This window comes from Electrona antarctica (assembly GCF_951216825.1).
Source record: "Electrona antarctica genome assembly, chromosome: 18".
Taxonomy (NCBI): Eukaryota; Metazoa; Chordata; class Actinopteri; order Myctophiformes; family Myctophidae; genus Electrona; species Electrona antarctica.
Window position 1 is genome coordinate 39,599,573 of NC_136799.1, and position 13,562 is coordinate 39,613,134.

Here is a 13,562-nt window from a genome sequence, read left to right on the forward strand (position 1 = left end):
CTTGCTCAAGGACACTTCGACACTAACTCTGGGGGAGCCCGGCATCGAACTGGGAACCTCACGGTTTTCCCAACCGGCTGTTCTAGCACTAGCAGAACAACCGTAGACAGGATGCATTACATTTACGGTGCGATATAATAACCCACTAACGCTTGACGTAACATCTCTTTAAAACAAACACATTCCCGCAACTGCGTGTCTTACAAGCCTCGGCTACTGCAGTTCTCTCACACCAATTCACTTTGAGAGTTAAGAGTTCAGCACCAGGTAGGCTACAGTGCACGGTGGACCCAGAGTTCAGCACCAGGTAGGCTACAGTGCACGGTGGACCCACTTCAACTAATGAGTTAAGAGTTCAGCACCAGGTAGGCTACAGTGCACGGTGGACCCACTTCAACTAATGAGTTAAGAGTTCAGCACCAGGTAGGCTACAGTGCACGGTGGACCCACTTCAACTAATGAGTTAAGAGTTCAGCACCAGGTAGGCTACAGTGCACGGTGGACCCACTTCTACTAATGAGTTAAGAGTTCAGCACCAGGTAGGCTACAGTGCACGGTGGACCCACTTCTACTAATGAGTTAAGAGTTCAGCACCAGGTAGGCTACAGTGCACGGTGGACCCACAGAGTTCAGCACCAGGTAGGCTACAGTGCACGGTGGACCCACTTCAACTAATGAGTTAAGAGTTCAGCACCAGGTAGGCTACAGTGCACGGTGGACCCACTTCAACTAATGAGTTAAGAGTTCAGCACCAGGTAGGCTACAGTGCACGGTGGACCCACTTCAACTAATGAACTCAAATGTTTATAAGAAATGGCACGGCGGCCAAACAGGTCCAAGTACATCCTTGCAGGCAGTGACAGTAACAGTACTGTACTGTACTGTACTGTACTGTACTGTACTGTACTGTACTGTAGCCTTCCTGTTAAGGTTTTTTGGGGCAGATTTTACCAGTGTGAGACACAATGAACAACTCACCTAATAGCCTAAATATGCTTGCACATGATTTGGCAAGATTTGTTTAATCCACCACCACTTCTGGTTTACTAATCTTTAGACTACAGCCGACATGGCAGTTGGCTACAACCGAAACCGACTTCCTCTTCCTAATAAGAGCCACTTGTAATGATTAGTCAACACTAGTTTTATTTCTTAAAAAGGACTTTTTTTTGTTCATGTTTTAGGTTGTTTTAGAGTGTTTTCATTTGCTGCTTTCTTTCGTTTTAACGATTTAACTATTTTTGACAGGGGGGTGGGGCATTCGAACAAGACATATTTTTTATTTAGTTTTACGGCGATTTCTTTATTATTTTCTTTACTATTATTTACTCTGTCAGTTTGTCACCTCCCCTTTCACATTCAAGTAGGCCTAGAACCCGTGATCTTTTGTGGCCAGATGTAATTTCCTGGGGTCGAAGTAGGACGATAGTAAATAATAATAAAGAAATTGCCGTAAAAGTTTGTAAAAAACAAATACATATACATATTATTTAGCCACCCTGTCAAAAATAGCTAAAATCGTTAAAATGACAGAAAGCAGCAAATAAAAAGAGATTAACACTCATCTTTTATATACTTTCTCTAATAAAAACCTAAAACATGAACCTTGGTTGAAAAGACCCAAACTTGTCCTTTCCCTGAGATAATGCTTTAAATGGGCCTGCAAAGTGTGACCAAGCAAAGGTCTGTGTGTGTGTGGTGACTGTGTTAACGCTGTGTGGTTGTGATCATCTGATAGGCCGGGCCCGTGGAGTCACACTGCCAATGTGATCATCTGATAGGCCGGGCCCGTGGAGTCACACCGCCAACCCCTCCCCCCGGCAGCCAGTGTTGATTTCGTCGACTGATACTATGACTAAAAATGTTCGTCGACTACCTTTTTTCCACTGACGAAAACTAAATGAAAAACTAAGCTCTGGTAACACTGAGACTATATTGACACTATATTGGACTAAACTGTTAGGAAGGGACTATAGAGCGTCGCAGTGCCGCCTCCTACCCTGGACCAAGGACTGTCTAAAGAGGACGAGACGCGAAGACCGTACGGGCGACGCCATGTTGCTTATGGTGCTCCATGGAAGGAAAGAAACATGCGCAGTTGAGACCAAGGAAGCTGAACGCGGAAGTGTTGGTTGCATATAGCCCATTGCGCATGTTTCTTTCCTTCCATGGAGCACCATAAGCAACATGGCGTCGCCCGTACGGTCTTCGCGTCTCATCCTCTTTAGACTGTCCTTGCCCTGGACCAGGAAATGAAACCCAATGCATTTTCCTCATAGACATTTCTTAAAGTATTTATTTAAAGACGGTTACGCCGCGGACAAAGCCAACTCGAGTCGTGACAACTCATGACAACACAAACAATATTTTGGACCAAACAAATAATTAGAAAGAAGAAAAAAACGGCAGGTTACAACACTTTTTTTGTTGTTTTTCTTCTTTGAAATTATTTGTTTGGTCCAAAATATTGTTTGTGTTGTCATGAGTTGTCACGACTCGAGTTGGCTTTGTCCGCGGCGTAACCGTCTTTAAATAAATACTTTAAGAAATGTCTATGGGAATAATGCATTGGGTTTCATTTCCTGGTCCAGGGTAGGAGGCGGGACTGCGACGCTCTATAGTAAAAGACACAAGTCATTTCACGAGTGTTGTGAGCTTATAGATCGGCTGTTTTCAGCAAGTGTAAAATCAGTAATTAGGACGGCATCAAGGCCCGAATCAACACCCCTACTTGACTACAACGTTACACGATGGCATCCAAAGTAGCAGATCAACAAGCTGGAGTGGGACACGGCGCAGAGCGGAGCGATGTGTTCGGTAGCTTGTAGTAGAATTATGCTACTTTGAATACTGAAAATAAACAGTTTTGGACATTATGAGGTTTCCTTCCGACAGTAACGATGTAAATGCTTAGATGCAGTCAGTGGACGTGTCTGTCGTGTGTGTGTGTGCTTGTGTGTGTGTGTGTGTGTGTGTGTGTGGTGTCTATGTGACAGTAATAAGCTGTGTTTATATCGGTGGCTAGGAAGACTAGTCTAATTATGGTAATGTTAAGGGAACGCTGGCAGTATATCTGCTGATGGATCCGCAGCTGGCGCGCGCACGCACGCACGCGCACACGCACACGCACACACACACGCACACGCACACACACACAGGTCCTACCTTGCTGTGCTGAACAGGTCTGTGTCTGGGTTGAGAGTGCCCGTTCTTCAGCCCAGGAACTGAGGTCTCTCCACCATCAGCCACCATGCACACGTCTGACAGGAAGAAAAAAAACAACGTACAGTTAGCATCAGCGTGTGTGTGTGGGGGGGTGTGTGCGTGTGTGTGTGTGTGTGTGTGCATGTTACCACACAATGAGAAGGCATGAGTCTTTTCAACAGCAGCACAGACACAGACCCAACCCCCACTGATTAACCCATTTTGACCTGAGATCAGATTCTAAAAATGACTTCTACATCCTGACAGTTTTCTGAAAAAGCTATGTTTCTATGTCAATCGTTCTTTGATTTTTCAAAAATAGCAGACCTACAAGCTCGTAGCGCGCCACTCAGTGGCGCACTACGAGCTTGTAGATCTGCTATTTTTCAATAGCTAAAGCATAACATAATGCTAACACCAAAAGGGTTAAGACCCCAAAAACAAGAGACTTGTGACTAAATACGAACTACATTGGCTCCATTGGAACACTTGTTCTCAAAGCGGGCTGAGGGCAACATGTGTGGATAATTTTGCACAAATCTACACAAATCTTCTCTGCTGGGGGCAACATATTTTTAGATGGGCGTGGGGGGGGGGGGTCCACCACGGCAAAATACATACGATTCTGGGGGTCCTTGACATGAACAAGTCTGAGAAGCACTGCGTTGGAGGAACACGGTTTCATTTTTCCATTTCCTGAACATTTTCTGTTTTGGACATACACGGTCTTCCACCAGACAGTGACAGTGATATATGCTGAGCTGAACTAAATGTCCATGTGCTGTCAATAAATATGCCATTTCCCACATCCTTAAAACCGGTAATGGAACCCTTGGTCTCCGTCAGAGAGGGTGTGTGTGTATGTGCGTGCGTGCGTGCATGCGTGCATGCGTGTGTGTGGTCATTGTTAGGCTCATATCACCCATCATTGCCTCTGAATGGGAGCAGTATATTTATTACAGCTCATTCCTCTACAGAGCACCAAACATAAACAAAGCTGACCGGTTCCAGCCTGAACCCGCCGCCGTGGGCGACTGCCAAGCGCCCAGAGAGAGCCTTTTAAACAAAAATGAAACGCCTCCCGTTCTATATATAAATGGCCATGACGTGATTTCATCTCACGAAAACATCCCCCCTCTCTCTCTCTCTCTCTCTCTCTCTCTCTCCCTCCCTCTCTTCTCGTGGGATAATCTCTTGTCATCTCTGTGTCCATGTTTGGATGAGGATCGTTAAAAAGCAGGCGTCCTCGCCCCGAAGTGGAATAAGTTCTAGCTGTGTCTTTCAGGGAGAGAAATCCCCAGCCAGCCACCCACGTCAGGAAGGCTGTACTCGTTTCAAAAGCAGGAGGAGAGGTAAGAAGGCCGGCCATCTTCCTATGGTTCTCCGACTGCAGCTCATTAACCAATTTTGACCTGAGATCAGATTCTAAAAATGTCTTGTCCTGACAGTTTTCTGAAAAAGCTATGTCAGTCGTTCTTCGATTTTTCAAAAATAGCAGACCTACAAGCTCGTAGCGCGCCACTCGGTGGCGCGCTACGAGCTTGTAGATCTGCTATTTTTCATTAGCTAAAGCATAACATAATGCTAACACCAAAAGGGGTTCCCGGCTCCCGCCCAAAATGGGTTAAATCCAAAAGTCCCAAAGAGAACTCTATCTGTAGTACAGTAGTTGGTGGTGCAGAACACCAATTTACTCTCTTTTGTTGTCTGAGAGGGATTTGGGACTAAAACAAGAGAAAAGATTTGGGTTGAGAGTCTGAAAGACACTTTATTTTTTCTCCAAAGGTCTTCTTTGTTACCCAGGGTATTTGAAGTACTTAATTTCAGGCAGGAGTCTTACTCCATGAGAGATAACATTTAATCGTTTTGCATTTGAATTGTCTCCTCTTATCTGTTTTGCTTCCACTTGGCTTGTCGATAAGGAGACATGCTTCCAGTGCAGTGGCATGTGCGTTTGCCCTTTGCCCCCCTCATCATCAGCCTGCCTGGGATCCTACCCCCTCTAGTGGCAGAGGAGGTACCTGCGGGCATGTTGATGACCAGTCAGTAAAACTCAAGTCTCTGGGAGTATTCACCACTTAACCCCTATATACACTTCACATATATACTTCCCTATATGCTTCACATATATACTTCCCTATATGCTTCACATATATACTTCCCTATATGCTTCACATATATACTTCCCTATATGCTTCACATATATACTTCCCTATACGCTTCACATATATACTTCCCTATACTTCACATACTGTATGTGTATATACTTCCCTATACTTCACATATATACTTCCCTATATGCTTCACATATATACTTCCCTATACTTCACATACTGTATGTGTATATACTTCCCTATACTTCACATATATACTTCCCTATATGCTTCACATATATACTTCCCTATATGCTTCACATATATACTTCCCTATATGTGTATATACTTCCCTATACTTCACATATATACTTCCCTATACTTCACACCCACTACGAACTAATGGCCTCAGGGCGTCCATACAGAGCCTCAAAACTCACCAAAAGGGGCTCAGCTAGACTGCTGAATGCCTAGGCTGAATGCTTTGCCACTTTGAAGTTGAAGATCTACAGGCTTGTAGATCAGCATTTAATTATTATTTTTTTTTACCAAATGTTCGTCTTTTATGACATGGCACAAATGGGGACGCTGGGGACGGGTTCATGTGGTTACATGAGATAGTAATCAACCTATTTCTCCTCCTTAAAACCTAGCTGTTTATTATTCATGAGGATTACCAAACAGACGGTGGAGGTGGGGATTGAAAAGGCTTAAGTGTTTAGGATAAGGCAAACAGCAGAACACATCAGCAGACCTTATTTGCCTTACCTTATTAGATCCAGCAGAACATTCAGTGTCACGACGAGTTCCCGAAACAGATGCTTTCCAACACGTGCCGCCGCCGACCACGTCGGTACGGTGGAGAGCTATACCTTTAGGAGGTTATTTGCTTTCATTTAAACAGGGACAGTGGGTGTAGAGCAGTGTTGTTTTCGTCGACTAAAACTAAGACGAAAAATGTCCGTCGACTACCTTTTTCCACTGACGAAAACTACATGGAAACTAAATAAAAACTGAGTAATGATGACTAAAACTAAGACTAAATATATTGACAATTTCGTCAACAAATAAAAACTAGACTAAAATGTTAGGAAGGGACTAGTGGACAAGAGATCCAGTATAAGTCATTTTACAATTAGTTGCAAGCTGAAAATAGCAGATCTACAAGCTCACAACGCGTTGCGTTGTGGGCTTGTAGATCAGCTATTTTCAGTAAGTGAAAACAGTCATTACGACGGCATCAAGGCCCGCCAAAATACATTTTGGCTTGACTAAATCAACTGTAGATTTAGTCGACTAAAATCATATGATGTTTAGTCGACTAAAACTAGACTAACACTAAGACATTCCAGGTGACTAAAATGTGACTAAAACTAAATGAAAGCTATTCAAGAGACTATGACTAAAACTAAATGAAAGCTATTCAAGAGACTATGACTAAAACTAAAATCAAAATGAGCCGCCAAAAACAACACTGGTGTAGAGAGACGGGAAATGGATCAAAGGACGCGGCAACCTACATTTAAGGGAGGAGCCTGTAGAACAACCTAAATTGAAGGGAGGAGCCTGTAGAACAACTAGTTGTTAGTTACAGGCCTCAACAACCTACATTTAAGGGAGGAGCCTGTAGAACAACTAGGAGTTGTTAGTTACAGGCCTCAACAACCTACATTTAAGGGAGGAGCCTGTAGAACAACTATGAGTTGTTACCAGGCCTCAACAACCTACATTTAAGGGAGGAGCCTGTAGAACAACTATGAGTTGTTACCAGGCCTCAACAACCTACATTTAAGGGAGGAGCCTGTAGAACAACTAGGAGTTGTTACCAGGCCTCAACAACCTACATTTAAGGGAGGAGCCTGTAGAACAACTATGAGTTGTTACCAGGCCTCAACAACCTACATTTAAGGGAGGAGCCTGTAGAACAACTAGGAGTTGTTACCAGGCCTCAACAACCTACATTTAAGGGAGGAGCCTGTAGAACAACTAGGAGTTGTTACCAGGCCTCAACAACCTACATTTAAGGGAGGAGCCTGTAGAACAACTAGGAGTTGTTACCAGGCCTCAACAACCTACATTTAAGGGAGGAGCCTGTAGAACAACTAGGAGTTGTTACCAGGCCTCAACAACCTACATTTAAGGGAGGAGCCTGTAGAACAACTAGGAGTTGTTAGTTACAGGCCTCAACAACCTACATTTAAGGGAGGAGCCTGTGGCTGTGGCTCAGGAGGTAGAGCAGGTCGTCCAATGATCCATGGGTCGGCGGTTCGAATCCCGGCTCCTCCTGTCTACATGTCGAAGTGTCCTTGGGCAAGACACTGAACCCCAAATTGCTCCTGATGTGCTGGTTGGTACCTTGCATGGCTTCCGCTGCAATCGGTGTATGAATGTGTGTGTGAATGGGTGAATGTAATGCACAATCTATGTAAAGCGCCTTGGATAAAGGCGCTATATAAATGCACCATTTATTTATTTACCATTTACCTGTAGAACAACTAGGAGTTGTTACCAGGCCGCAACAACCTACATTTAAGGGAGGAGCCTGTAGAACAACTAGGAGTTGTTACCAGGCCTCAACAACAACATCATTCATTTGTCAGGTGAAACCTGACTAATGAAAGCTCATGAAATGTAGACGACCTAGTCATTTAGAGGACCCAGTCATACTGACGGCCACACGCTGCCTAAGCCAATGGGAGTGTAGTATGATTGCCTTCATCCTAAGCTATGCCACGCGCCGCAGCGAGCAAGCTGTACGACCGCAGCCTCGAAGCGACCACAGCTGCTAATGTTATGAGCTGGACAGCAGGAAAGCCACAACAAAGCACAGTCATTGAACCACGCACAGAACGTCGGAAACGAACGCAAACAAGTACAAGTACCGCGAGGTTGCGCCAGAGAAACGTACGTTACTAAAACAATATTAATAATATGGGGGGAAAACAAAGACAAAAAGGGGGACAACGGAGACAGCGCCTGTTTCACCCGACCGACATTATTACTATGTCATCACTCCTTGTTTCTTGTCTTTTGACCAGCAGAGCATCAGCTGTGCTTGTCCAGCTTTACTCAGAACACCTGTTGTGTTCCGTTTCCTACGCTCTGAAAACTCCCCCCCGCTGGGAATGCAACACTGTACACACCTGACACTAACGAGACGTCTCCTCCCTGTCTGACCTGCCTTCCTTCCTTCTCCCTGAGGAGACAACACCACGCTGAAGCCCACCAGAGCTCTGTGTGTGTGTGTGTGTTAACACCACACTGAAGCCCACCAGAGCTCTGTGTGTGTGTGTTAACACCACGCTGAAGCCCACCAGAGCTCTGTGTGTGTTTCCTTCTCCCTGAGGAGACAACACCACGCTGAAGCCCACCAGAGCTCTGTGTGTGTTTCCTTCTCCCTGAGGAGACAACACCACGCTGAAGCCCACCAGAGCTCTGTGTGTGTTTCCTTCTCCCTGAGGAGACAACACCACGCTGAAGCCCACCAGAGCTCTGTGTGTGTTTCCTTCTCCCTGAGGAGACAACACCACGCTGAAGCCCACCAGAGCTCTGTGTGTGTTTCCTTCTCCCTGAGGAGACAACACCACGCTGAAGCCCACCAGAGCTCTGTGTGTGTGTGTGTTAACACCACACTGAAGCCCACCAGAGCTCTGTGTGTGTGTGTTAACACCACGCTGAAGCCCACCAGAGCTCTGTGTGTGTTTCCTTCTCCCTGAGGAGACAACACCACGCTGAAGCCCACCAGAGCTCTGTGTGTGTGTGTTAACACCACGCTGAAGCCCACCAGAGCTCTGTGTGTGTTTCCTTCTCCCTGAGGAGACAACACCACGCTGAAGCCCACCAGAGCTCTGTGTGTGTTTCCTTCTCCCTGAGGAGACAACACCACGCTGAAGCCCACCAGAGCTCTGTGTGTGTGTGTTAACACCACGCTGAAGCCCACCAGAGCTCTGTGTGTGTTTCCTTCTCCCTGAGGAGACAACACCACGCTGAAGCCCACCAGAGCTCTGTGTGTGCGTGTTAACAACTGTGGAGGAAAGTAACTCAGTACATTTACTGTACTTAAGTACACTTCAAGGGATTTGTACTAGAGTAATTTCCAATTTCCATTACTCTTACTTCTACTCCACTACATAGGCAAATGTCGTACTCTTACTCCACTACAATTATTTGAAAACTTGAGTTACTTTGTAGATTTTTATTATTATTACAAGACATACAGTAACCACTACAGCCATATATACATTTCGGCCATTTGAAAATAGATCTATGTTCAAAAGATTTGTATATGTTTGAAAACATTCTGCAAAATGAGTACGTTCTACTTTTTGTACTTGTACATTTTGATACCTATACTTTAGTTAGGTACTTTTATTCAAGTCAATTTTAAATACCGAACTTTTAGTTGTAACAATATTGCAGTATTGATACTTTTACTTAAGTAAAACATTCGAGTACGTTTTCCACCACTGGTTAACAAGGAACCAGAGATCTCGTTTCGTTTTGAAGGGCTGTTAGCCATGGTTCACATGACGCTCGTACATGGTTCAACTTCAGCCTGTTTTTTGAGGGATTGCTACATTTACAGAGCAAACGTGTACAAAAACGTTCAGATTTCAAATATAAAGTGCTCACCCAAGTGCCACGGAATGCTCGGATGTTAGAATTTTCCTGGGTCGGCTATTAGCGCCCGCGCAGTCCGCGTTGTTTAAATTCTGGACGGGAACCCGTTTTGGTGTTTTAACTAAACATTATGTTATTCTTTAGCTATTGAAAAAAAGCAGATCTACAAGCTCGTAGCGCGCCACCGAGTGGCGCGCTACGAGCTTGTACGTCTGCTATTTTTTCTCGTGAAAATGTGGCACAAATCGTTGAATATAATATTCTTTCAGAAGACTTTTTATTTATTGCGACGTCAGGCCTAAATGGGTTAATACAAAAGCATTTAGCGAATAAACAGGCTGAAGTTGAACCATGACTGTCTGTCATGATGATGACAGTCGTGTTTCAGCTTATACTTGTAACTTCATGTTTGTGTCGTTTATGTATAGATGTTGGTGCTATTAAGAAGTTCACTGCCTATACAGTAAATACTCTGTTATATAAGAACAGAAATCATCTTATCAACCAATTACAGTATATCTCAGGGATGTAGATATTAATAGTTAATTGGGGGGTGAAATGTGTTATACTATGGGGAATGCAAAGGTCATACTAGGACACACAGTGTGGACAGGCAGGAAGTGTCAGATGACAGAGAAAGAGGAAGAGGTGGGCAATAGCACAGGGCACAGTGCTATTGCTAATGTGTTCTTTCCTGGTTCACGTCAGGCCTAAATGGGTTAATACAAAAGCATTTAGCGAATAAACAGGCTGAAGTTGAACCATGACTGTCTGTCATGATGATGACAGTGGTGTTTCAGGGCTTAAAGGGCTGTGTAACTGGGAAGGAAGTGTTGTGGTAGCTGGGCTCATCGGTGGGGGTTGTCAAACTACGTATACAAACAGACTGCTAACGACGGGAGATGACACGGAACGACAACATTGTGAATATTCAAATGTCATCCAAGAGGCAAGTAATGAAATAACATTTCCACCGCTTATTTCCATCACCAGGGCGCTCAATGGGGTTCAAGCCGACAGCACTCCGACAGTAATATAATTATGATGTTCAGGGTTTAGACCAGATATGCATGACTGACCATGGATAATGCTGGATAACAGCCTGCTGATAGACCCACACACAAGGACGTGTCGTTGGATGGAACGCGCACACACGCGCACACGCAAACACACACATACGTTGGCATTACTATACTTATGAGTACATCAACATTTTAGGCCATCATCTTTAACAATAAAACCAGCGTTTCTCTTGTGAGGACCAGGAAAACTGACCCCAGAATGTCCATTTCTCAAATACCAACTATCCTCTTGGGGACATGTGGCTCTTCTCACCAGTATAGTAATACAAGCACACGCACGCACACACGCACACACGCACACAGCCATTTTGGGGAAGGTGTGGTTTCCTCGTTGCCAAACACACCATCTGTGACTACATCTGCACTTTATCAATACCGAGCGTGGCTTCAATTTCACACTGAAGCTGCTGAGTGTCTCCACACAAACCCAGAGCCACGGCGGCCAGACAACATCTGCTCGCCTGTCCTTAACACATTCAGGCCTGACGTCGAAATTAAAAAAAAAAAGTTTTCTAAATCATGACAATTTTCGGAAAGATTTGAGGCACATTTTAACGATTTTTCAAAAATAGCAGACCTACAAGTTCATAGCGCGCCACTCGGTGGCGCGCTATGAGCTTGTAGATCTGCTATTTTTCAATAGCTAAATTATAACATAATGTTTAAAACACCAAAAGGGGTTCCCGCCCCAAAATGGGTTAATGGTTAATGTGGTTAAACGCTAACGTGACATGGATGCGTTCCAGGTCTCAATGGGTTAACACATTTGCTCGTTAGAGTATCGTGTTTAACTTTGGTTACAACCTTGTATTATTGTATCCAAAACAGTTACCTTTCAGGAAATGTAAAAGAATGGGCTGTGTTCCAATGGATCCAATGTTAGTTATTATTTAGTCACAATACGTTTCATTGGTTCAATGGATTTATTATATTAAACCCAGTGGTGTAAAGTAACTAAGTACATTTACTTAAGTACGGTACTTAAGTAGGATATTTGTACTCTTCTTGAGTAACTCCAATTTCCAGTACTTTTACTTCTACTCCACTACTACATCTCAGAGGCAAATATTGTGCTTTTACTCCATTACTCCATTTATTTGAAAACTTTAGTTACTAGTTACTTTGTAGACTTTGATTATTATTACAAAGCATATACATGAATCACTTCAAACCAATATACTATAATATATTTCAGCCATTGAAAATGGCCGATCTACAAGATCACAATGCGTCGCGATGCAACACATTGTGGGCTTGTAGATCTGCCATTTTCAAAAGATGATTATGCACATGAAAACATGAAATGAGAAATTCTGCATAATGAGTACTTTCCATTTTGGTACTGCAAGTACATTTTGATGCCAATACTTTTGTATTTTCACCCAAGTACATTTTTGAATTCTGCGACTATAGTTCTACATTGCAGTATTGATGCTTTTACTCAAGTAAAACATGCAGGTTACACTTTTTTCCACCACTGCGTGTGGTGCGTGTGTGTGGTGTGTGTGGTGTGTGTGGTGCGTGTGTGTGTGTGTGTGTGTGTGGTGTGTGTGTGGTGTGTGTGTGTGTGGTGCGTGTGTGTGTGGTGTGCGTGTGTGTGTGTGTACCTGAGGAGGACTTGGCTCGGTGGTGCGTGGGGGGCCGAGCGGCGGGGCCGGGGGGGTCAGGGGTCAGGTCGAGGGTGGTCAGGGGGGTCCGTATGGAGGGACCCTCTCGCCTCACGCTCAGCTGCACCGTCTGCTCGGCAAACAGCGTCTGGATCAGAGCCAGGTCCAGGCTGGACACGCTGCGACCGTTCAGCACCAAGATCTCATCCCCCGGACGCAGGCCTGGTGGCGGCGGCGGAACACACACGCACGCACACACACACACACACGCACAGACAGACACACACACAACATATATAATGGTTAAGAGGAGATTGTAGGAAGAGTGCAGACTGCTTGTGTGGTGCTTTCATCTCTGCAGGTCGTAATGGTTTGGAATCCACCGTGGGGTACATCCGGCTTTGTCCAGTGCCGACACAAACACAATTGGCCCGTGTTCAGGGGAGGGAAGCCGGGGCGGGGAGGGTCATAATTGTCACTGCATTGTGTGTTGGGGCTGGAGGAGTGGGACGAAGACTCTGGCAGGTGAGTCAGTAGGACGATACAACAACAACAGTCACAACACAGGGACGTGTGTGGGGAGGAATGAATTGGCGTAACGACTAAATTGGGGAGAAAAAGGGGTAAAACTAAAAAGAAGGAAAATCTGGGCAGGACGGTACCTTCACTGAAGGCCAGTCCGTCAGGTAGGACCTCATTGACGAAGATTCTGCTGTTCTTCTGTCCATCGATGTGTCCTGTTACTGCGAAACCTGAAGCATAGAGAAACAGACAGACAGACAGACATAAAACAAAGAAAGACATTACAATAATGTATTTGATGAAGTATCGTACTGTATACTGTAATTAGTTTGTCTAATATGGGCTATCTATTATGTTCATCAATGCGTGTCTTGTTTCATATAATAAAAGTCATGTGATTGACTGCAAGGTATTCAGGTGACCCAGCCTAGTCT

The 13,562-nt window shown here is 44.6% G+C and overlaps 1 protein-coding gene across 2 annotated transcripts in view; it reads right to left on the reverse strand.

The window, feature by feature from the left end:
* The window catches only part of tiam2a (TIAM Rac1 associated GEF 2a), a 139,848-nt gene that overhangs the window by 43,574 nt on the left and 82,712 nt on the right, over nucleotides 1–13,562 (reverse strand). For both annotated transcript variants that reach the window (XM_079528271.1, XM_079528270.1), the window contains exons 14-16: nucleotides 13,269–13,358; nucleotides 12,607–12,828; nucleotides 3,166–3,260 (exon numbers count right to left, since the gene is read on the reverse strand). In XM_079528271.1, the coding sequence (XP_079384397.1) occupies nucleotides 3,166–3,260; nucleotides 12,607–12,828; nucleotides 13,269–13,358 (407 nt within the window). The remainder of the gene's footprint in view (nucleotides 1–3,165; nucleotides 3,261–12,606; nucleotides 12,829–13,268; nucleotides 13,359–13,562) is intronic.